The sequence below is a fragment of the Phyllostomus discolor genome, chromosome 8, assembly GCF_004126475.2.
Source record: "Phyllostomus discolor isolate MPI-MPIP mPhyDis1 chromosome 8, mPhyDis1.pri.v3, whole genome shotgun sequence".
Taxonomy (NCBI): domain Eukaryota; kingdom Metazoa; phylum Chordata; class Mammalia; order Chiroptera; family Phyllostomidae; genus Phyllostomus; species Phyllostomus discolor.
In genome coordinates, this window is record NC_040910.2 from 37,009,696 (window position 1) to 37,034,366 (window position 24,671).

Consider the following 24,671-nt stretch of genomic DNA (forward strand, 5'->3'; position numbering starts at 1 on the left):
ATTAAACTTCCTCCGACTCCAGAACCAGGACGGGCGCCCAGAAAGCGCTCAACAACGTCAGGAATTGCTGTATTATCATTTCTCTTCAAACGGGCCTGGCTCGGTCCCACCGCCGCGCCTTTGCACTTGCAGTGTCCTCCACCCAAACGCTCCTCTTTCAGATCTCCAAGCTGCAGCGGAGAAGTCGGCTCCTCGGAGCGGCCTCCCGGATTTCCCCTGGGGTCCCATTCATCCTTCGTCCCTTTCGCCCCACTGCCCCTCCACCCGCTTACCCTCTAGACTAGGAGCAGGGGAGGGGCGGGATTTTGGGAGATCACTGCTAGGGCCAGCGCACAGACCAAGCCTGGCCGCCAGCATCAGGCCTCTCGGACAGGGGATGGGTGACTCCGGGCGGGGATCCAGGCACGGCTCCAAGGTTACAGGCCAGGCCTACGGATTTAGGGGAGGTTGCCGGCAAGGCCCGCGCGCGGGGATGGGGACGCTGCGGCAGCCGCGGCTGCCGGCAGGAGGCGCAGCGCGAACCGCTGCGCGGGGAGGTGGGAGGGGACCGAGCGGGGAGGGGAGAGACAGAGAAACGCTGTGGCAGCGGCGGCGACGCGCGCACTCAGCCCACCCCCCGCGCCTGCCGCCGCCCGGACAATAAACAGCCGCGCGCGGGGCGATGCCCGAGCCGGTGCCTACGCCCCCGCGCCGCGCAGCCCGGGTCGCTAGGCCTTAGCCCGCGCCCCCACCCCCACCCCCCTCCCTCTCCACCCCTGCGCACCCGCCCGCGTTCGCCCCCGCTCAGCATCACGGACCCACTCGGACCTCCGCTGGGGAAATGGAGTGAGTAGGCGCTCTCGGTAGTGGGCGGGGAGCTCGGGTGGGTGGGGGGACCGAGCAGGTAGTGAGGTTTCCACCCCACCCCGTCCAGAGCGTCGCGGCCCCTCGTGGAGAGGGAGGTGTCGAGGGGCTTCTGGGACTCCAGCTCATCTCGGAAGGACTTGGGCCGGGCAGCGCCCGCCCTGAGGCCTCCCCCTATCCGACCCAGGCGGCCCACCGTCTCAGAGGGACTCAGGAGGCAGCGGCTGGGGGCAGCCCGGGACACTGGGAGGGGGTGGCGCGTGTCTCTGTCTGTGCCCCGCCCGCGTCCTGTTGGCGCCCCCTGGGCTAGCCTGGGCCACCTGTGGACTCCGGAGTGGGCTCCCTGGGGTGATGGAGCAGACCCTCCCCATTGCACCGTCAGGCCTTGAGGTCATCCGCCACCCCCCACCTCACCCCCTCACCCCTCATCCTGAGCTCGCTGCTCCCTGTGCCTTGGACGCGCCCACGGGCTAGTACTCCCTCGTCCTGGAAGCCCTCCCCAAGAGCCTCGAGTGCTGTCCAGAGACCCTGCTAAGGCCGGGTGAGCTGCCAGATGCTGTCCCGAGTTACCGCCGGAGAGAGGGGCCTTCTCTCCAGGCTTCCGGTCTGGGATGTGTGAAGTCCAGGTGCTTTCCAACAGGGGAGCTTGGAGCTGAGATCCCCTCCCGGGAAACTGTCCCCTAAATGGGGCCCCATGGGGCCCCAAATGGTGTAGCCAAGAGTCCACTGGGCCCAGGCGGGAATACAGTGGGTGGCCTGGGTCTGTGGGGTTTAGGAGGGGAGCTGCTGGGCAACAGATGATTCCTGCACAAGCAGGTGCTGAATGAGTGTGCATGGTCGTTTCAGGCAGAGTCCTTTCTGGAGTCAGGGTGGCCCCACACCTCCATTCCCACAGGTGGGCGCTGAGAGGCTGTGGAGTGTGTTTGCCAGGGCAGGATGGGAAGCAGGTGTCTGGGGCTCCAGCAGCCCGCCCACTATGTGTGTGTTGGGGGTGGGCATCTGCTTCCCTGCTCTGGGCCGGTCCCCATGAGGCTGGAGGCCTGGACCTGGAGGTCCAGCCAGTCCAGCTCCTCTTGCCCTTCCCACTGGGTGTGTTTTCCAAGCACACACCTCCCCTCTAGGGATTCACCCGTGACCCACCACACCCTCAGCTGGGTGGGAGCCTCCGCCTCCCGCCCTCCCCTGAACTCGACACCCAGTGTCCTCTGCTTTTGAAAACCCAGACAAAAGCCCAGCTGCACCCCAACACACCCTGGGAGCCTAGCCAGGGGCTCCGGGGAGCCAGGGCCAAGACTTGTCTGCACTAGGATCCCCACTTGTTTACCTGCTCTGCTCCCTCGGCCTAAGGGGCTCCTCTGGGCCTCCTGACAGCAGATCCTGGGGAGGGGGCTCCTGTCAGGAGAGGGGAGGGGGGTGAAAATCTAGGCAAATGCCCACTCAGAGCAGAGAAATGAGGGGATATTTTGGTTGAACCCCATTGTTGTCCTTCCTACCACCCCTTCCTCTCTCATTGTGGACACTGAGGCCTGGGGAGGGGCAGCGTGCCCCAGAGTCACACGGCACAAGGAGGGTGCCCCTGCCCTGTGCCTTCGTAGTCACAGGCCAGATATGGTGCCATGGCCCCCCATTAAGTGAATCACTGGCTTTGCTGGGCACAGATGTGGGCTGGGCCTTGGTAGTACCTGGCTCAGATGGCCGTGAGAGAGAGAAAGCCTCCGTGCCTAGTGCTTGGGGTGACGACGATGGGGAGAGGCTGCCCTGACGGGAACGCCTGCCCCGGCTCTGGGTCCCTTTCCGGGAGGGCAGAGCAGGCCCCAGGCACAGAGGCCACAGCCACTAGAACAAATCACTCACCTCGTTCCGTTTCCATGGATTTTGCCATCAGAGTCACGGAAGGTGGTTGTGGCTTAGGGTGGTGCTGGGAAGTTTCTTTTAAAAATAAATTTCAGAATTTGACAAAATTGTGTTAAAGGATTAGACAAATTTTCACTAGTTTAAGAATTTAAGGGTTTACTGAAAAATAGTGAGTAGATAATCACCAAGGCTGTGGGAGAGAAGGCTGAGGCTGCAAAGATGGGACCGGAGTTGGGGGGTGGCAGAGCAGGGGCGCACGCTTGGGAGGGGGGTGGACGCCAGTCCTGCCGGGGAGAAGATGTGCTGTGTGGGCCGGCTGAGGTGCTGCTCCCCTGGGAGCCTCAGGGTCTGGCCGATAAAAGGAGGATATTTTAGCTCAGAGCAGCTGGTCTCAGGTGCCCAAGCCCTGCCCTGGGACAGGAGCGGGAGGCAGAGCTGCAGCGGGACCTGCCGGGAGGCCCTCCCGCCTTCAGGTGTTGGGTGCTGACTGGGTCCTTAACGTTTCTTTCACACTTGCTAATCTCCCTTTTTATAACATGGGTTTGTTTATTTATTTATTTGTAGAGAGAGGGGAAGGGAGGGAGAAAGAGAGAGAGAGACACACATCCAGCTTACGAGCCCCATCCAGGGACTGAACCCACAACCCCGAGTCTGCTGGGAATCGAACCAGAGACCTTTCGATTTCCGGGACGACGCCCAGCCAGTCAGGGTGCTGATCTCCCTTTTTAATGCCAGGCACAGCCAGTTAAAAGGCAAAAGTCTATAGTGATCGTTGAATAACACGCTTTCACTTTCAGTGTCTGTTTCCCAGGGCTTTAACTCTGTGGCCGTGGCTTCTTGTTTTCTCGGTCTTGGTAACAATGAAATGTGTCCTTCTAATCTGAAGCGAGGGGGGCTGATTTGAACAGTAAGTGATACGAAGGGAGGGAACATGCAGATAATACTAGCGTTGGTGGCAGGAACATGGGAGGGTGGTTGGAGAGGCGCTGGCATCATTTATTTACTTAAACATCACTTAGTAAGCACTTGCTGTGTACCAGACCCCGTTCTGAGTGCTTTGTCCCTGTGTATTCTCTTGATCCTTACGGTAGCTCTGTGAGGTGGGGAAACAGAGGCACAGAGTGGCGACATGACAAGCCTGAGGTCACACGGCTGTAAAGGGGTGGGTGGAGGGTCGGGTTGGGGTCAGCAGGGGGAGTTGGGGGTGGGGTGGGGTGTGGTGGGTAGGGAATCTTTGTACCTTCCTATTTCCCAGAGGCTCTGGACTACTCTGTAGGGCCCTAGGTATCCCGACATAGCTTTTCAATCTGGCTGGTGGTCTTTGCCCCTGGGGGCATCTGCCCCTGTGTCCTCCCCTGCAAAGACCCTCACTATGACCGCTGACTCGAGAGTGGGGGCTGAAAAGGCAGCGCCCTGACTCCCTGGGAGACTGGGCATGTCACTTGCCTTCTTTGGGCCTCACCCCTCACATTTGGTGAATGGGGATGTGAGCCCTCCCAGTCCCCTCTGGGCAGAGTTAGACAACCCTTCCCAGGCGGGCGCAGTCAGAAGAGCAGTGGGTGCTATGTGGACTTGGAGCTTCTGAGTACCACCTGCAGCCCCGTGAGAGACCTGCCCCCTGAGATCGAGGGTCTCAGATTTTGATACTGGGAAATGGGTTGACATTCTGGGAAAAACAAAACAAAACAAAACAAAACATTACATCACCTTTCCCAAGTCTGGGACCCTGTTCCCATCCATCCTCCCTCCACCCAGGAAGTGTCTCTTCTGTTCATTTAAGACGTGCTCCCTGCTGCCCTGGCCGGGGGGCTCAGTTGGCTGGAGCAGTGTCCAGGCACCAAAAGGTTGCAGACTCGATTCCTGGTCAGGGCACCTACTTAGATCGTGTGTTCAGTCCCCCAGTCGGGGCAAGCACATACGGGAGGCAGCCAATCAGTGTTTCCCTCTCACATCGATATTTCTCTCTTCCTCTCTCTCTAAAGTCCTCTGGTAAGGATTGAAAAAATAAATTGCTCCCTACTGACTGTCCTAGCCCCGTGCAGGATCAGAAGGCTTGGGAGAGCCCCCGGAGGGTCTGTTTTGAGGTGTGGAGGAAGGTTCCCTGGTCCTTTTCCCATCGTGGGTCTTTTCTGTGAGAGAGATTTAAGGGTTTTCCCTGCAGGCAGAAGGGAGCACCTGATAGAAAGAGTGGCCCATGCAAAGGCCCGGAGGTGGGAAGGCATTGGAAGAAGGGAGAACTCACTGGTTTATGCTCTCGGGGCTAGGTCTTAATAGGCCTAGAGTATCCTTTGGGGTGTCTGAGCTCTGGAGAAGTGAGAACAGATGCCAGGCACCAAGAAGGGGCTCTGGCAGCTGAGGGTCCAGATCAATGAGGAGCAAGTCAGGGTTCAGCCTGGACAGGGCCTCTGGGGGCAGCTCAGAGACAAGGGCCAGGGGTCAGGGGAGCAGGACCCAATGTCTGAGTGGACATGGAACTGATTTCAGAGCGCCCTGGCCATGCTACCGAGGGGTCTCTGTGCAGCATAGGAAGGCTGAATAGAGGTCTTACATCTGAGGATCATGAAATTGGGCTGGAATGTCTATCTCTTGCCCAAGGGTTTCAAGCAAGAGTTCAGCGACAGTCAGAGCCCATCACTGGGACAATCTGGACAGGGCTGGAAAGCCAGAGGTGGGCCCCAAGCCAGGCCCGTGGTGGGCAGGCTGGGTAAGGACCATCACGGAGGCAGGCTGGGTGGGAGCTGCTGCATGGACAGTGGTAGTGGTGGGACGGGGCCACACCTGGGAGCCCAGCCTGGGTGAGCCGGGGTGGGGGGGTGGGGCTTGGCAGGGGCCTGCAGGGAGTGAGCATGTGATGCCTTGGTCATTTTGTGTTCAAATCCTTCTGATCATGGAGAGTTGCAGGGCAGGACCCCACCTCTGGCCCTGCCTCAGCTCTTAATGAAAGGGTCAGCATTTCTGCTACATGAAGGTATATATTTATTTTTACCAGCTTTATTGAGATATTCATATACCACCCAATCCACCCACATAATTGTACGGCCATCACCTCTAATTCCAGGACATTCCATCACCCCCCCAAACAAGCCCAGTCACCAACTGCAGTCACCCCCATCATCTTCTCCTGGTCCCTGGCAACCACTGACTCAGTTGCTGTCTCTGAAGTGCCTGTCCCAGACACGTCACATGCATGGAATCACACACTGGGTGGCACTTTGTGTCTGGCTCCTCTCCCTGAGCATCGTGTGACCAGGATCCACCACGATGTAGCGAGTGTCGGTGCTTCGCTCCTTCTCACGACTGAGTGACATTCCATGTGTGGATGGACCACACTGTGTTTATCCACCCATTATTGGTGGGCATTTGAGTTGTTTTATGTGTTAATTCATACAGTCACTTCCAAGGTGGTTGGGACTTGTCCCTTGTCTTCTGCTGGATGTGGAGAACCCAGATTGTGTTTTAGATAAATGTGACAGTTTCTTAAAAAAGAAAAAAAGGAGGTGGCCGTAAGACAGGCGGTCAGTTCATGGAGGTGGCCGGAATGTGACACGGGGAGGGGGACCCTTAGGTGGAGGCGGTGTCCAAAAATGGAAAGACCCTCATTGACTTGCTGGTCCAGTGAACCTGTGTTGGTAGCTGCTGTGTCCTGGGCACGGGGGACATGGCAGGAACAAAAAGAGACAGTTACTGTCCTCGTGGGGAAATGAGAAACAAAATAAGTAAAGGTCCAGTGTGTTGCATGACAGTGAGAGCCGACGAGGGAATTTCGGGGTCCTGGGGGCTGAAACTTAAACAGGGAGATCACAGAAGGCCTAGATGAGGAGGTGGTGTCTGAGGAGAGGCTTGCGGAAATTAGTGAGGCCTGCGGGTGCAGGGAGAGTGTGCATCAGGCAGGGGACATGGCCAGTGCAAAGGCCCTGGGGTGGGAATATACTTGGAATGTCTGAGTGTGGCTGCAGCAGAGGGAGGGGTAGCCAGGGACCAAGGGTCTTTGGGGCTGGTCTCTGCAGCTGGATTTGCCTTGAGACATGTCCCCTGGGGAAGGCCTCTACCTGCAACACCTCCATTCACGCTCCACTGCCCTTCCTGTCCAGAGCCCAGGGCAGGGTCCAGCTCCTCCCCCTCACTGCCCCAGGTTAATAGGCAACAGGTTTGCTCCTCTAGGTCTGTGTCCTGCTCCGACCTCGGTCTCCACCATGGGGGGGATGCCTCTCTGTCTTGAATCTCCTAGGAAGCTCGTGCCTCATGGGCTGTTCACTTCACTAGTGACAGTAGTGGTCCTGCAAGTCACCTGATGAAGGGACAAGATCCAGGAAGGCTTGCTGGAAGAGGGGACTGCACTTGAGCTGAGCTTGGAGGTGGAGGAGGGAAAGCGGAAGGCAGGGGGAGCTGGTGCGGGGTGATGGGTAAACTGTGGCAGGCTTGAATGGACGGCTGAGAGGCTGAGGTTTTCTCAGGGGGGGCTGTGGCTGTGGAGAATTTAGAGCCAGGAAGGTGCGGGGGAGACAAAGGCCTCACCAAGAGCCGGAGAAACAGCAGGTGGAATGGGGACTTCCCCTGACTCCATCTCTCCCCGCCCTGGTCCAATGGGGGAAGGGGCCCATTGGGCCACTGGGCTCCCTCTCCACCCCCCACCTCCCAGCCCCGTGACTCTGCTGCCACCTCCCCCATGGCCAAGGTCTTTGTCAGCTGTTTCCTTTCAATTAACACAGGAATGTTCCAGCCCTGGGCTCTGAGCCTGCCTGGGCCTGGACCCCCTCATTCTGGCTGGAGCTGCCCAGGCATGGGCTCTGGAAGAACTAGTGTGATCCCCTCCACCCGCCTCCGGTCCCGCCTGTCCTGCCCGCTGGGTGACCTTGGGCTGGTTGCGTAACCTCTCTGGGTCTTTAAAAAATAAACGCCCCGCAAACCTGGGGCCTGTGCTGGGGCTCGGGGCTCCTTGGGTTTGGGCCTCATTAGCTCATCTCCTGGGGCCGGGATTATCTCATGCGCTCGCAGCCAACACCCTTGCCTTGTCCTGAGCCGCCCACATTGTCGCTCCAGCCCAGAATTTGCTCCAAGTGCCATAAAAATAATCGCACAAGCACTGGAGCCTGCGTGCGCTGAGGGTGGGCGTCCAGGCGGAGGGCGAATCCCTTCGCCAGCGTCTGAGAGTGCGCTGTGGCCCGTTGCGCAGTGCCGCCAGCGGAGACTCGGAGATGCCAGTGACTCACCCGGGTCACAGCCAGTGGGGGCAGCTGCCACGCAGCCCGAAATCCTCCCGAGCTTCTCCACCCAGCCTGTGAGACCTTTTGTGATCTGGCCTCTGCTTCCCTCACTGAGCCCTAGTGAGCATTTTGACCATCCCACTGACCACCCCCCGCCCCCCACCAGCCCCTGCCAGACCTCAGGGAGACCCTGTGCTCCGCGGGCTCCTGAGCCTGCGTGTAGGAACCCGGGTCCCGTCGCCACCATTGAGCAGCTTCACTTGATCCACTGATAAAACGAGTATAACCATCCCCCCATCCTCGCAGGACCATCAGGAGGATGGACACTTAGCACATGTCGTTTAAAGACCCTTCTTCTCCTCAGCCTTAATTTCTCCTTCTGTTACCCCGGATGGGGCTGAGACAAGCCCGCAAAGCGAGGAGCTCCTGGGAAGGAGTTCTTATTTATCGCTGTTTCATGAGGGTCCGATGGTCCTAATTTGTTTTATTTTTCACATTCATGATGCTGAACGTTATCTTGGCTTGACCTTGGCTACCTCTGGCCAGGGATGTGTCCAGAGCCTTCCACAGTAGAAGCCCCTCCCTGGGCTGGAGCCCCTGGACCCAAGATGGGACCGTCCCTCCAGCAGCGGGGGTGGGGAGAGCCAGTTAACTCTGCCTCCTACCCTCCCTCGGAAGCCCCTGAAGCCCAGGGCCTGAAGCCTCTACACCCCCAGCGCGGGGCTGGGGGCGGGAGATGCTTGGCGGGCCCCACGTGGGCCTCCCAGTTGCCTTGGGGACGGCGCGGTTGCCAGGGTGACCGCCTCCCGAGGGCCGCCATCCGTCATCGGGAGGGAGTCAGCGGCGCCCTGGCGGGGCAGGGCGGCTCTCGCACCCCCAGGCCCTGGTGTTGGGGGGGCTGGTGAAGGGGGGTGCACAGCCTGTGCCCCTCGGACTGTGTTGGGGACAGGAAATAGCAGGGATGAAAATTCTCTTCCTGGGCCCTCCGGACCTTCCCCTACCCTGGCTCCACCAGCAGAGACAGACCACCCAAGGGAAGACACTGCCCTCCTTGTCTGCAGCCTGGGGACCTGGCCTCACAGCCAGTCCTGTGTCCCTGTGTCCCTGTGTCTGTCCTGAATGGTCACCTGCCTTGCATGGTAGAAATGTGGCACTAGGTGGCTGGTCCTTCTGCCCAGCATGGCCCTGTGTGCACTGGGGTCTGAGCTGCTATATGCTCCCCCACCCCACCCCCCAACTCTTCCTCTTTCCTGGAGAGATCCCTCAGGCCTGATTAGAGCTGGGAAAACGGATGGCCTGGTGTGGCCCAGAGCTGGGCCGTTGTGGTTTGAACTGAGCTCTGCCTCTCTCTAGCTGTGTGACTTTGGGCAAGGAACTTGCCCTCTCTGGGCTTGGTTTGCAGCCATGGGAAGAACACACCAAGCAGAGGGAACAGCAAGTGCAAAGGCCTTGAGGTAGAAGTGACCTTGGTGCAGTGTGGGCACAGCCAGGAGGTCCTGCCGGCTGGAACAGTGAGAAAGGGGAGCAGAGGGGATGGGGGCAGAGCAGTGGGAGGGGCTGGGCTATGCCGGGATCATGATTTCTTTCACAGGGTGATGGGAGCCAGGGGGACTTCAGAGCAGGAGAGTGGCAGGGTCTGGTTCTCCTTTTGAGATATTGCCTGTGGTTGTGGGGTGGAGAGAGGGCTGCCGGGGACCAGGGAGATGGCCAGTGGTAGTAGAACCCTGGGCTAGGGTGGGAAATGTGGGGTTTGTGGGAAGTGGGGGAGGGGCCTGCATGGGAACACATGGGTGGTACCTGCCTGCATCACTCAGGGCAATGGGGCAGAGCCGGAAACCTAGCTGATCCGGCCCTTCAGGAAGGGCCTGTGACCTGAATAGGTGGATCAAGCCTTTCCTGAACTCTATCCAGCTGAATACAGCCTCCCCGTGGAAGGAGAGAGGGAAGCCGCAGAGGGTGCGGCTGGTGCTGCTGGGCCTCTAGGAGTCACAGAGTGGGGGCAAGTGCCGCCCGCCAGGAAGGGAAGAGCTGAGTGGGGTCACCTGGCTGGGGCGTGGGAGCCAGATGACTTCAGAGATCTCAGTGAGGCCAGGAAACTGAAGCTGAATGCGGCAGGCAGGTGGGGCCCTGCGGCCCAGGATAGTTCACCCCAAGGGCACCTGGATGGGGTGGGGGTGGGGGTGGCTGGGGCCCGGGCAAATCCAGCACACTGTGATTTGGGCCTCTGTTTCCCTACTGAACCGCAGGGGGAAGTGGAGCATAACAGGAAGCTTTAGAGCTGGGTGTCTGCTCCCACTGCGCACGTGGGGGAACGGAAGCCCAGGCGGGCAGAGGGTCTCCAGAGGCCACAGGGTGGCTCTGGGCCCTGGAGCAGGCCCAGGGGTGTGGGGGTGGCAGCAGAACCAAAGACTGGCCTGTAATTTCAGTCCCTGTGAAGACACAGGGCTTTGGGCTGGGGAGAGGGGCGGCTGGGCGTGGTCTGGCTCCCGCTGCTCAGACCTTCCCACCGCCACCAGCACCACCGTGGCCAACCAGCTGGCCCTGTCCCCCACGGCCTCCTGTCCATGCCTCCAGGGGGCGCCCTGGGGGCATTCTGGGTTTGTACAGAGCTCAAGACCCCCGACCCAGGGCTGGAGAACGCCCCCTGGGTGGGAGGGTGAGGAAGGGGGCTGTCCTCATCGGCCTCCCTGTCTGGGCCAGGAGGTGGCACAGCGTGCCCCAGAACACCCTTCACCCTTCGATTCCTGGCGAACCCCTGTGCATCCTTCACAGTCCAGCCTCAATGCCCTCTCCTCCCCAAGCCCTTCCCGGGGCTTTGGGCGGAGCCTCGCTCTTCCTGTCTCTGGGTTCTTCCCTGAGGGGGTGGCAGGAGAATTCGTTGGGACAATTAATGAGATAATAAGGCTGGATGGAGAGGATGGTTCTACCTCTGAGGGCGGAGGGCAGGAAGGAGTCCCACTCTACAGAAGGGGAACTCCAGGAGGCCAAGCCTGTTGTGGTGATCACCCAGCTGGGAGACACAGGGCAGGGATTTGAATCGGGTCTGCTGGAAGCAGGGCTGGGGTGGACCCCTGGCCTCACCTTGTCTGTTTCCCCAGGGTTCTGGCGGGGGAGAGCACATTCCAGCAGGAGCGGCTGCAGGCCATTGCAGTGAGTTCTTTCTGTCCCTTGGACAGTGTGGCCAGTGGGGGGACTTGGGGTCTCAGAGGCTCCCTACACTCAGCCCAGGGCTCCTATGACTGGGTCGTGCCTGCTGGCACTTCCCCACTAATAAAGACAGAGAGAGCTCCTCAGCCCTTAGAACGCGGAATCGTAGACCACCAGCCCTCCCAGGCTCCCTTGCAGGCGGGGGAGCTGAGGTGAAGTAGAGTAGAGGCTGGGAGACCAGCTGGCGGGGGCAGGTGGGGCCCAATGGGCTGAGTGGGTGCTATTTACGGAAAAAGGAGAATCTGTGTGGGCAGACCCTTGGGTGGGTTGGTGGGGGTCTTCTTGGCCCCCCTGCCTGGTCCTGACTCCATTCTGTCTTTCCATCCGTCAGGAGAAACGGAAGAAGCAGGCCGAGATCGAGAACAAGCGGCGGCAACTGGAAGATGACCGGCGGCAGCTGCAGCACCTGAAGGTACTGGGCAACGGGCTGCCCCCCGCCCCAGAGCCTGGCCTCACTGGAGGACAAGGAGCGGGCAGCAGTGCCCAGGGGCCCCAAGCCTTGGCCACATATGGGATTGGGGGAGCGGGAAGGCTGAGGTGGCCCTGGCTCAGACTCTGACCCTGATTTTGACCCCAACCCCCGCCACCCCCAGTCCAAGGCCCTTCGGGAACGCTGGCTGCTGGAGGGGACACCGTCCTCGGCCTCTGAGGGGGACAAGGACATGAGGAGACAGATGGAGGAGGATGAGCAGAAGGCCCGGCTCCTGGAGGAGTCCATCTCCAGGTGGGTGGAGAGCCCTGGAGACCGAGAAGTCTGGGTGTGGGCACCCTAAGCAGTGGGCTGTGAGGGTCCTCCCTGAGGGCCGGGACGGGGCCTGGCTGCCTTGTTCCGTGTGTGGTGGGAGCAGGGAGACCACTGCATGCTGGAACGGGGGTGCACAGGCTTCGATGCCAGACCTGCATGCTGTAATGGGGATTACAGGGCTCTCGGGGCATCAGGCCGCCCTGCTCAATTCCTCCCTTCTCCCGACACCCCAGCAGAGCAGGTGCATGAGGTACGTGGAGCTAGGGCAGATCCCCGAGTCCCTGAGGACGGGAGTTGCCAGCAGTGGCCTCCCCGGGGGCTTCCTGGCGCCAGCCCAGCTGACGAGCTCTTCCCGGCTCGGTTCTAATGGAGTCCACAGAGGCACTGGCAGCTGGGCCTGCAGGAAGGCTGGGAGGGGCAGGCTGGGGAAAGTGACCATCCCCCCTGGGCTGGGACAAAAGGCTCAGAGTTTCCGGGCAGGCCGGAGGCCCAGGCTTGGCTCCAGGGCAGCAGGGTCAGGGTAGAGGGAAGTGACAGCCAAAATTCCAAATGTCCACTTGGCCAAGGAAAGGCCTGCGAGGCATGAGCCTGCCAGTCCCCACGACACACTGGGCCATCGCCCTGGAGGACGCCAAGGCTGGCCCTGCGGTGGAGGCCTGAGCTCCTGTCCTGGTGTGTTTGGTTTGGAAGAAAGCGGGCTGGGATTACCCTCCCCAGCCCGGTCTTCCACCTGTGCACAAGGAGGCAGAAGTTCTCCTGCACATCTTGATTCCAACAAACGTTAAGCTGGGGGCTGAGACAGGTCTGTGTGGAGACAGTGGAGACTGACCAGGCAGAGTGTCCCATGCTGGGTGGGTTGGAAAGTTCGTGGAAATTACCAGCCACTGGACTTGCAGGTCAGACAAGGTGGGTTCCTTTATGTCCTACACTGCTGGGTGTGGTCCTGCGGGGGGGGGGGGGGGGCGTGGCAGTGGGGCTCTCCTGAGCCCTACGGTGACAGTGGTACATGTTGAGTGCTGTAGGGGCCTTGGTTTTCCCCTTCCCAAGGTAACTCACTTCTCAGTGGCTCTGCCTCCCTGCATTTTGCCCATTCAGTGCCCCCTGCCCAGACACCTCCTCCAGGAAGCCCTCCAGGCTGACCCAGGCTGTGTTCATCCTGCTGATCTGAGCTCACTTTTTTGGGAGGCTGCAGATGCACCCCCTGTTTGTCCTTCTCATGGGTGATGACTGGATTTAATATGCCAGCTTTGTTTTCCCGGGGCTTATGTACAGCTATCTTCTGATACTTGGAAAGTGACATACTTTTTTCCAGTTTTTCTGAAGAGATAAAGCTTCCTGTAAAAATAAATGTATTTGAGTGGAAAAAAGGAGAGTGAGTTGGAAGCAAATGAGGTTGGCAATGGCACGAGTGACGAAGAAGGGACAGAGCAGCCTGTGTGCAGGTCCCAGCTCTGCTACTGCTGGCTGCGTGCATGCTGCGCTCTGCCTCAGTTTCCCCAATCAGGAAGGGCAGCGACAAGAATGCCTCACAGAGTGTTAGGAAACGTCAAAACCAAGGGGTCCCCCCATGGAGTGCCCAGAATGGTGCCGGGCACATGGCCACGCCTCGTGAGGGCTGCCACCTTTCACCCTCTCCCCAGGCTGGAGAAGGAGATTGAGGTGCTGGATAATGCAGATGCTCTCCCAGCCACCGCCAGGGAGAGCAGGGCAGCGCCGCATCCTGCCCACACCCCAGCCCTCAGCCCGGCCAAGGAGACCCAGAAGGCAGAGGTGGTGCAGAATTCTCAGCAGGTAAGGAGTTCCCAGGGTCCTGGGGTGCAGCCTCACCCCTGCTGTGGCCAGATTTTAGAGCTTCTTGCAATGGAGTCTCAGCCTGCTGCTTCCCACTCATGTGACCCGAAATATGTGGCTTTGTCTCACTGGGCCTCGGTCTCCCCACCTGTAGAGGACCCACATGCTGGGGGTGTCACGAGGGTTAGATGAATCCATGGATGACACGCACTTCGTACAGGACCTGACACTTAGGGAGCTTTCCACAAATGGCACCAACTTGTCATCCTTGTCCTTATTTTTATTGGGCAGCTGTGAGTGCTTGGCCTGTCCATGCCAAGCATGTTCTAGCTGCCATCTGCCTAAGCCCCATGACAGCCCTTTTAGGTGGGAACAGTGTCCCCATTTGATGGAAGACAAAAACTGAGGCCCAGGGGGATGGAGAGAGGGGCTCAAGGCCACACAGTAAGGAATATCCTTTACCAGACTTAGCTGTTGATTCCAGGGCCTGAGGTCTGTGCCAACTTCTGTTGAAACCAGACCCTGGAATGGTGGGCCCCAGACTTGTGGTCACCACAGCACGTTGACGCAAATTCAGGAGTCTCCTCCCAACCACGTTTGCTGTGTTCAGGATTTGAGGGACCTGTGGCAGGTGCCTCCTTTCCCCCTTCCAATCCTTGTTACCCCCACCTCAGATGCCCAAGGAGGCACCTGATTCATAGGAGAGCTGGGTAGGCTTCCCAGAGGAAATGGGTTTTGAAGGTTGAATAGGAGTTCTCCCAGCGCAGACTCGAAATGAAAGGGGGCTTTCATTGAGACTGAGTAAGCACAGACTGGGTTGGTGTGGTCCTTGCCCTCATGATGTCCATGTCCTGGGGCGGGGGGCAGAGACACTGGCTGGGCAGATAGTATACCGGGTGGGGCAGAAATAGTTTACACGTTGTGAGTACATGAAACACAGAGTTTATTCTTGTATTATTATTTATTAATTATTGTGTTATTTTCCATACGAACAGCTGTAAACCTACTTTGCCCCACCCTGTAGTGACCTGAGAGACTGCACTGAGATGGGGTGGGGGCGACTGCCTGTGGATTGAGTGGTCAGGGGTCTGAGAGAGGAACCAGCCAAGTGAAATCAGGGAACAGACTCCCAAATGGAGGGGACACAGGAAGGACCTAGAGCGGGAATAAGTTTGAGGAACAATGAGGAGGCCGGGGAAGCCAGCCAGAGAGATGGGAAGGAAGGAGAGGCCAGTGGGCAGGGGTCTGCTAACACAGAGTTCAGGGCATCCTCTGAAAGGATTCTGGGGCACTAGGGAGTCACTGATGCTTCAGAACAGGGCAGGGACATCAGGCTGTCATAGGCTAGGGCAGGGGCGGGGCATGGGTCCAGGAGAAGATGGCACCTAAGATGGAGTCCCCACTGACCCAGACTCACCCCAGGCTCCTACCCCAACTGGTGGTGCCTAGTTAGCGGGAGCGGGGTGCCAGCACCACTGACTCCCCTCCGTTCTTTCTTGCAGACCCCGGTGGGCACGCCCAAAGGTACACCCAAAGGTACACCCAAAGGTACGCTTCTGGAAGGGACCGGCTGGGCCTCAGCGCCCTCTGGTGTCCGGAGTGGGGATAGTGGATGTGGGGGGGCGTGTGGTCTTGCTAGTAAGGAACAATAATGGTAACAAAATTCGTTATGGTTACTATTCTCAAGGATCCGACTTGGAGACTGGCCTCCTGCTCTCATCATCACTGCACTTAATTTTCACAGTGCCCTTGGGGTGGAGCTGCTGCAGCGCCACCCTCCACACTTCCCAGGTTTACAGATAAGGAAGCTGAGGCTTCGCAGGGGTGTGGCTGGCTGAGGTTTCAGCTCCAGAGCCCAGGCTCTGGGTCCAGCCTGGCCTTGGCTGACCCTCTCTGTCCACTTGCTCTGAACTCCTGGGCAGGTGGAGGGGCTGAGTTTTCACATCTGTAAAGTGGAGCCTGCGGGGATGAGAATTTAGAGGGGCTCGTACAGAGAACAAGGTCTCCACTGTCCTGGGGATCCGGCGCCATTTAAAGGAACGAGAGTCCAGGAAACAGGCAAAGAAAAAAGCCCAAAGTTTGAACTCTGGGGCCCATTTTATGCTCCTCCCAACTTATTACAGGCATAATATACACATCAGCACATATTTCATATGTATATGGGACATTTAAATATATATGCTTAGGTATAAGTATATAATATATAATGTTAATAAATATATAACATTTATTAACTATGTGAAATATATTAAAGTTATTTAATATAAATTGTACCTTGAAAAGACATAGTAAACTCGTCTACTTCCCTCTGTAATGAGTGAAAGGAGAGCCACCAACTGGAATTGGAGGTGGTGGCCAGACGTGTCTTGGCCTGATTTCTTTCGTGTTAATTATTCATAAGGAGAGTCTCTCCTTGTCTTACTGTGGAATTAAAAATTTATAATAAAAACAATCCATGCAGGCCTCTCAGGGATTTTGTGAAAATCACTGGGGCTGAGAGACAGGAAATGGCTGTGGGCTGGTGTGTGTTTTGTGGGAGGAGGGATGGGGGGTGGGTGTGCCTGGGGGTCTTGGGCATGTGGAGCGGCCCACGTGTGCATGTGCCCGAGGAGGGGCCCGGGATCTGGGCAGGTGGGCCTAGGAGGCGTCCGTGTTTCCGGGTGCTGTCCAGGGGCCTCTGAGGGTGTCCTGGTGTCTGTGGAGGGTCTGCATTGTTGTCTCTCCTCTGACCCTCACCTCTCTCTTCACTCTTCTCCCTCCGAGCAGAGAAGCAAGTCTGCAACACCCCCGTGAGGATGGTGGAAGGCTCCACCATGATGAAGGCAGGTAGGTCAGCACCAGCCTCGGCCCCCCCACATGCAGCTGCCGTCCTGGGCCAAGTGGTGACCCTGGGGAGCCTGGAGGGACTGGGGCGTCAGATGCAGACTCACCCTTGGTAGACGCCCTCCTTACGGGGGTGGTGGCTGGACCAAGGCGCTAGCTCCGAGCCTGGGGTGGGTCCGGGGCCATGCCTCTGCTTTGGCACCTTGGCCACGCGCCGGTCCAGCTTCCCCTAGAAGATGGGCCCCCTCGCATGGCTGCTCTCACCCGTCACTTTCTCGCAGCTTCCATCCCCTTAACCACGCCACTCGCTCCGGGAGCCAGGTGGGGTGGCGTACATGCTCAAACACCCCCGCACACACTGTGAGTCCTCCTCCCCTGCCCTCAGGCTGCCTCAGGAAAGAGTGAGTGCCCTGTCCCTGGAGGTGAGCAAGCTGGGCCTCAGACATTCCTTCTAGGAAGCAAGGAGAGACAGGGTCAGTGCTAAGCATTCTACGAGGTCGGGCCTATGAGTTACCGGCAGCTGAGCCTCCTCCACCTGCGAGAGGGGTGGCATTGCAGTGACCTGACACCTAAGGCCTGTCACAGAACCAGCCCAAGAGCAACGATAAGTCCTAACAGGTGGCAGAACCATCTTGCTCCCCTGCTGTTATTGGAGCGAGTTGGGAGCTGAAGACCCTCTTAGGGGTGGTCAGCATGTGACAACATTCAGGGAGGGAGGAGGTGGCAGGGAGGTCCAGGGTCTCCTGCGCCGTCCAGGCAGGGGGCAGGAGGTAGAGGGTAGTTATTTCCCAGAGAAAGGGGGTGCCTTCAGGGTGCCTGTGCCAATTAGACCAGCCCAGGCCCACACCGAGCCCCGAGGCCCCCACGTGTCCTCTCCGTGGGCAATCTCGTGCAGCGGGCAACTCGCCCAGCTAACTACGTGTCTGCACATGGGGGTGTTAGGCCGTGTAGGGACGTGGGATTAAACAACATTCATTCATCCTTTCAGCAAGTGCTGACCGAGCCCCTGCGGTGTGCCAGGCATGAGTGACAAAGACAGGGGAGCCGGTGTTCTGATGAGGGCCACAGCCCATACAATTAACTTAGGGAGAAAATAAGGCAGACCATGGGAAGTTGGAGGGGGGACAGTTTTAATCAGAGGGCTCAGAGGAGGCCAAAGTTAGGAGATGACATTTGAGCAAGGAGCCAAAAGAAGCCAGGGAGCAAGGCGTGCAGACATCTGGGGTAAATGCAATCCAGGAAGAAGGCACTGCATGGGCACAGGCCTTGAGACTGGACGGTGCCTAGTGTGTTGGAGGCACATGGGGGAGGCCCGTGTGGTTGGAGTGGAATAAGTGAGAGAGAGAGACTAACAGAGGGCAAGGAGGTGACAGAGCACGTGGTGCAGGGTCCTGTGGGAGCTGGATGGAGCCAGGGAGGGCCAGGCAGAGATGTGCCCACTTGGCACTCACTGGCGCCCTCTTGTGGCTGTAGGGAGAACAGACCGTGGGCTGCAGTCCCGGTGAGAAGTGTGCTGGGTTCAGGGTGTTGGGATGATGGAGTCCACAGGATTTTCAGATGGAAAGAGTAGGGGGTGAGAGAGAGAGAGAGAGAGAGAGAGAGGAGGGAGCTGCCCTGACTGGGGCAGGAAGACCCAGGAGGGTCAGGTGTAGAGGGCAGATTGGGGCTCTTGGACATGGTGATTTGGGGACTCCCATGGGACCCCAAATGGAGGATGGAGAAGGTATTGTGATACTGGAATTTGGGGTGAGGTCCTGGGAGGGTCAGTGCCAGGACTCAGTCTCCCCGTGTAGTTTTGTGGTAATGATTTCTACAGAACATGGGCAAGATTCTGGGTACGGAATAGAGGCCCTAAGGGATAATGACCTTCACTATTCCAAGAGGGAATTAGCAATTCTTTATAGAGAAGCAGATGAAGACAAGTTCCATAGGTGACTAAAGCTGGGTATGAGAAACAGGTAACGCAGGGGGCCAGGACAGGTTGACCCAAGTTCCAGCTGTAGCTGTGACCGTGGGAAGGCGGCCCTCTCTGCACGGTCTGTCCCCTGAGCAAATGGGATAGTGTAAGGCTTTCCAGATGGGGTTGGGCAGCCAGGATGGGGCTTGTGTGGAGCAGAGGAATCCAGGCCTGTGGCCAGGGCACTAGGGAGCCATGGAAGGATGTTGAGCTGGGGAGGGCCATGCCTAGGGTATCCCCACTGCTTGGCTCTGCGCTGCCGGCTCCCCTCCCTGGCTTGGCTGCAGCCCAGCGGGGGGCACTTGGGCGGGTGGCTGTGGCATAACCCGTGCCTCTCGTGTCAGCCATGTACTCGGTTGAGATCACGGTGGAGAAAGACAAGGTGACCGGGGAGACCCGGGTGCTGTCCAGCACCACCTTGCTCCCTCGGGAGCCGCTCCCTCAGGGCGTCAAGGTCTACGAGGACGAGACCAAAGGTACGACACCCCCATCCCCCGCCCCAAACCCCCTTACTGCCTGAGCCAGAGCCTGACTCCCATCCAGTTTGACAGGGATGTTGTTCAGGGCCAGGGCCTCATCCGGCTCAGCTCGCTGGTGCTTAGAGCCTGGACCCGTGGCCGTCCTCCCTGCACTCCAGGCACTTGCATTGAAGGCTGGCTAAGCACCAGATGACAGACTGGGCTCTGGGAGGCAAACCCCCTAGGACTCCCTAGCCAGTGAGCCCAGCCCCACAATCCCGAGCTCATAATAAACGTGTTGAAATGGTTACTATTGTGATAGAGGCTACAGAAAGCCCCAGAGATGTAGAGGGGACCATGAGCTGGTCTAGCAGAACGGGGAGGAGGCCAAGGGAAGTAAACGGGAGCTCGCTGGATGCACAGCAGGGCAAGGGAGAGCCGTGCAAAGGCCCTGCGGCACGGTGGAGCTGGCTGGGCTGGAGGAACAGGGAGGAGCCTGTGGGCTGGTGCAGAGTGGAGGGAGGAAGCGGGAGAAGCCTTGGGAGGGATGAGCAGGCAGTGAGATCTGATTTGATTTTTAGCGTCACCCCCCGCCCCCGGCGATGGGGCGGGGGACAGGCTGTGGGAGACACCTACTTGGAACACACAGCAGCAGGGGAGCCGGGGCGGAAGCCCCACAGCCCACGAGTGTGTCTCAGTGTGACTCGCCTGCCATCAAATCCCCTCTTGTTTAAATACAGAGAACATTTGCTTGAGCTGTGCAGGCCATCAGTGTTTACAGAGCAGTTTCATGAACACCTTGGCATGTAAACTTTTGTTCACTTTTGGCATGACCTGTAGGGTATGTGTGAAGGACCCTGGGGCGGGGGGCAATTCTAGGCTACATTTACTGTGATGCTAGTAAAATAAAACAAACCCACTTCAGTGAATAAAATATGTTTTAAGAAGACATTAAAAAGGTACATTAAAAAACCAAGGCAAACATTAGCTTTCTTCGTGGAATGGAGTCCACAGGACCAATCCCTGAGCCAAGGACAAGGCGCATGCAGCTCCGCTCCGGAGTCCATGAGCACGGCCGCACACCTGCCCGGTGAGAGGTCGGGGCCCGGAGTGTTCAGGCACCGCTCAGCGGGTGTGGGCGTGTTCACCACTCTGTACACCCTCACTGTCTAATTCGGGGACGTTTTTGTTCCCCAAATAGAAACCCCCTCCCCCAGCCCTGGACAACCACTAACCCACTTCCTGGCCCTGTGGCTGTGCCTGTTCTGGACACCCCACGTAAACGGATCACGCACTGTGTGGCCTTTTGTGTCTGGCTTCTCTCACTGAGCATCGTGTTTGTAAGGTCCATCGTGTTTATATTTTACGGCTGAAGGATATTCTGTGGTTTGGACGGATCACATTGTGTTTATCCCACCATCCACTGATGGACATCTAGGTTGTTTCCATATTATGGTTTTATAAGTTCGTGTGGGTGAGTGTTTTTGTTTCTCCCGGGCAGCTACGTAAGAGTGGGACGGCTGGGCCACCTGGGGACTCTGCTTGCCCTTCTGAGGAACTGCCGGGTGTTTTCCGCAGCGGCCTCGCCGTGCTAGTTTCTCACCAGCAGTGCACGGGGGTTCCAGTTTCTCCACATCCTTGACAACACGTGTTAATGTCCATTTTTAAAAAGATTTTATTTATTTATTTTTTAGAGAGGGAAGAGAGAGAGATAGAGAGAGAGAAAGAAACATCAATGTGCAGTTGCTGGGGGTTATGGCCTGCAACCCAGGCATGTACCCTGGCTGGGAATCGAACTTGCGACACTTTGGTTCGCAGCCTGAGCTCAATCCACTGAGCTATGCCAGCCAGGGCTAATATCCATTTTTTAATTAGTAGTAAAGCCATCCTATTGGGTGTGAAGTGACATTCCACTGTCGTTTTTATTCCCAAAGTGGTTATGTGAGCTTCCGGGGTGTCCAGAACGTTACTGTGGGGGCTCTGTCGTAGCCCAGCTCTGCTCTGGTTTGGGGCATAGACCCAGGTAGGACTTCGGGCCCAGCTCTCACCGGCCGTGTGGTTCTGGGCAGGTCCCAGCTGCCTGTCTCCTGGGCAAAAATGGGCACAGGGCTGAGAGGCAAAGGAGATGCCTCTGCTGAGCAGAAGGTCCTCCCCATGGCCACTCCGCCCAGCCTGGCCCAGCCCCTGGGGAGACAGGGCTCTCCCCATTGGATGCCGGTTGCTTAGCAATGGGAAGGTGATCCATTTCCGTGGCAGCCAAGGGCTCAGATTCCTGTCCTGGGGCAGTGGCCAGTGGGAATGCTCAGCTTGATTCTGTATCTCGGGGGCACACCTACCCTGGGGCCTCCAGCCTGGGGCACACCTACCCTGGGGCCTCCAGCCCAAAGTCACGTCAAGGCCTTGCGGTGTGGACGTCCCTCCCTGGGGATTTGGAAACTGAAAGTTGAGAGCATTTTCCATCTGGCCAGAGGCCAGAAATCTGAGCCCTGACCCTTGGCCTGGGAGGAGACACGTCCTTGGGCTCAGTGGGCCCCTTCCTCCTCTGGGGCCTCGGGCAGCCAGGAAGCTGTGCTTCTGGGGGTTTCAGGCTGTGCTCCAAGGGCTGGCGTCAGACTGGGGCCGGGACTCCTCTTGGTGCTGAATCTCATCCTCAGAGACTGCAGCACAGTTCAGGAAGTGACAGATCAGAGAGACAAAGAGCAGGAAAGTCGGAAAGTTTTGGAAAACACATTTAACAAGACCAATTGGGGGGAAAGACTGACCGCAGGCATAACACTCTGCCCCGAGGTGAATGCGCGTTCTCGTGAAACACAGGCAACAGGCAGGGCGTTTGCAGAGTGACGGTGCTCTCAGCTGCAAAGGTGGCCTCAGGGGCCACTTACATTTATGCTCCGTGTCCCCAGACCACAGCCCCTCTCTCCCCCAAATTTAAAATCACTTTCTAAATAAATCTCAGTTTAGAGAAGCAATCAGTCAAAATGGAAATTATAAACTATTTAAACTTGAAAGAGCACAAGGTAATGTAATCCATCAGCTGCGGCCAAAGCCGAACTCAGAGAAAGTGAATGTAGCCTTTGGGGCCTTTACAGGAAAACAAGGAAGACTGGGTGAATGAGCTAGCTTTGGTTCAGGATCCACGGAGAGACGGGAGGAAGGAGAGACCAGGAGCCCCGCGATCCCTCAGGGTGGGGGAGCCGGGTCTGCCTGGCCAGCTGTGGCCTCGCTAATTACTTCCTTTCTCTGAACTTCTGTTTCCACCATCTTTTCAATGGAAAAAAGAAAACAAAAACAAAAAAAAAAACAACCACTTTGCAAGTACAAATACTTCAAAGTGCAAGACAAGAACCTCCCAGTTCATTGAATTGCAGTCTTTGTTCACCACATGTGCTTTCAAAAGTGCAGTGAAGTTTTCCCTGCACGCCTGTTTGCCTGTGGCCCCGATCTCAATAGGGAGCTCAGGTCACCCATCTAGTTCGGTTCATGATTTTCTCTTTAGCCTAGAGGGTGGCTCGCAGACCTGCCAGGCTTCCCTCCGGCCTCACTCTCTCTCTCTCTCTATGTCCACCCCACCAGTGGTCCACGCTGTGGACGGCACTGCAATGAACGGCATCCAGCCCCTGAGCTCCTCCGAGGTGGACGAACTCATCCATAAGGCAGATGAGGTGACGCTGAGCGAGGCAGGACCCGTGGCTGGGGCAGCGGAGAAGAGGGGGACGTCCGAGGAAGCCGCCCAGACCACCACACCCTCCAGACGGGAGATCACCGGGGTGCAGGCGCAGCCGGGTGAGGCCACGTCGGGCCCACCGGGCATCCAGCCCGGCCAGGAGCCCCCCGTCACCATGATCTTCATGGGGTACCAGAATGTGGAGGACGAGGCGGAGACCCAGAAGGTGCTGGGGCTGCAGGACACCATCACGGCGGAGCTGGTGGTCATAGAGGATGAGGCGGGGCCCAAGGAGGCCGCCCCACCCAACGGCAGTGTGGCGGAGCCCCCGGCCCCTGCAGGCTCCAGGGAAGAGAACCAGGTGGGGTCCGAGGCCCCTGCCAGCGACGCCCAGGACCTTGACGTGAAGAAGCAGCGCTGTAAATGCTGCTCCATCATGTGAGCCGCAGGCCCCAGACCCTGGCCCCGCCCTCCACACCAAACACCCACAGCCCGGCCGGTGCCTGCCCGCCCTCCACCCACAGTCACGGGCCCCAGGACATGCCGTGTTGTCACATCTTCCTCCTGAGTTTTCTTTCACTGGAAAGAGAGGGACAGGGGTCCCGCACCCATCACCACCCTGACGTGCCCTAAGCCGCTGAGCCGTGCACCTGTGCCTGGTAGGGCAGAGACACGGACAGACCCACTTTTCCCAAAACACGAGGATCCCCCACATGTCACGGCAGCTCCACAGACGGGCTCTCGCCCACAGGGTTCCTGGCTGGTGGGACCCGGGCCGCTGTGCAGCCCCAGGCAAGCCCGCCACCCCCTGGGCCTCCTGCCTGTGCCTTCGTGCCACCTCCAAGGAGGTCTCCAAGGGGACATCCTGCTGGAGAGGGGCTAGGGAGCTGAGAGATCCCAGGGGCCTTTTCTGTCCCCACTCAGCCCCTGGAAGTGGGGTTCCCCAGCCAAGGCACTGGTGTTGGGATCTTGGGCAGCTGGGGTGAGGCTGCACCTCCTTGGGCAGCCTCATTCAGGGACCAGGCTCCAGTTCTTAGAATGGAGCAGGGGCCCCTCTGGCCACCCCAGCCTTCTGTGCCCTTCCCTTTATGCTCTCTGTGGGCATGGCCAGTGGATGATGGAGCCTAGGAAGGGGGAGCCCAGAGGACACCCCCCAACTTAGGGGAGTCTATGACGCCTGTGCTGTCCTCTGGAGGGGTCAGGCGAGGGTCTCCGAGTTGCCCCCTGCACAGAGCAGGGCTGTGCAAGCCACTTCTCGTCTTGAGCTCCCACCCTCACTGGGCCTTCCTTCCTCCTGGTGCTAATTTGGGGACCCTGGGGGAGCTTCCCAGGCCACTCTCCAGGCTGCTTGGGCCAGGGTCCTGGGTCTCCCCAACCATACCCCAGAGATCAGGCCCACTGCCAGCTCTGCTGGGCTTGGCACATTCTGGGCAGTGGAGGGGCACACAGCCCGGGGCAGGGAACTTTCCCCTGGGTTGCAGCAGGAGGCCCCCATTGGCTACCCAGCCCCACGTGAGCCTCACCCCACTTGCTAGAAGGGGTGAGGGGTGAGGGCCTCTCATCCTGTGGGCAGCTGACACCCAGATGTGCACTCACATCTCCCAGGTTGCAGCCACACTAGTCCTCAGAGGCACATTCATGCCCACAGACGCTCACAGACCCTCTCCTGTGTGGGCTGTAGGATGACCAGGCCCCATCTTGGGCCCCTCTCCTGGGGGACTCCCTCGCCTTGTGCCCAGACTGAGGCCACCCCTTGCCTCAGCAGAGCCATGCAGGGGCCGCCTGAAACCAGCCCGGCCTGTCTCAGCTCTGCCCATCGAAGGTGGGAGAAGAGTCCCTCTCTGAGGTGGTTCCCGGCAGTGGCATGGACCCCCTCCCTCCTCGAGCTGCCAAGTCCTCGAGCTGAGAGCCTCCGCTGAAGTGCCCTTGCTGCCCCCTCTGCTTTCGATGTGTGACAGGCCCGTGTAATTGACTTTCCCGGAGAAGCAAATAAACCCTGTGAACGCCCTGCGTCCTGGAGTTCTTGGATTTCCGGCGCGGGAGGTGGGGCAGGGGGCGTGGCCAGCCAGGGGTGGGGCTCACCGAAGTGTACATAAAGGGAGGCCGTGTGGGGCCTTGCATCCGT

At 58.5% G+C, this 24,671-nt stretch overlaps 1 protein-coding gene across 4 annotated transcripts; it reads left to right on the plus strand.

Moving 5' to 3' along the window:
- The first annotated feature begins 572 nt into the window (after positions 1 to 572).
- On the plus strand, positions 573 to 24,554 carry PALM (paralemmin). Of its 4 annotated transcripts, none has more exons than XM_028519731.2 (9): positions 573 to 825; positions 11,000 to 11,051; positions 11,440 to 11,520; positions 11,702 to 11,832; positions 13,494 to 13,644; positions 15,147 to 15,192; positions 16,411 to 16,470; positions 18,769 to 18,900; positions 22,456 to 24,554. In XM_028519731.2, exons 1-9 carry the CDS (start codon positions 821 to 823, stop codon positions 22,986 to 22,988), a joined length of 1,191 nt encoding a protein of 396 aa, XP_028375532.1. In that variant the 5' UTR covers positions 573 to 820; the 3' UTR covers positions 22,989 to 24,554. The 4 variants fall into 4 exon arrangements, with proteins under 4 accessions (XP_028375532.1, XP_028375533.1, XP_028375535.1 ...); XM_028519732.2 differs by having other exon boundaries at positions 575 to 825; positions 15,147 to 15,180; XM_028519734.2 differs by lacking the exon at positions 18,769 to 18,900 and having other exon boundaries at positions 575 to 825.
- The last annotated feature ends 117 nt before the right edge of the window (positions 24,555 to 24,671 follow it).

Bases quoted from the DNA above. Each gene is read 5' to 3' on its own strand.
- PALM (XM_028519731.2), top strand. The intron at 11,052-11,439 runs GTGAGTTCTTTC...TCCATCCGTCAG, and splicing joins AGCGGCTGCAGGCCATTGCA to GAGAAACGGAAGAAGCAGGC. The intron at 16,471-18,768 runs GTAGGTCAGCAC...CTCTCGTGTCAG, and splicing joins CTCCACCATGATGAAGGCAG to CCATGTACTCGGTTGAGATC.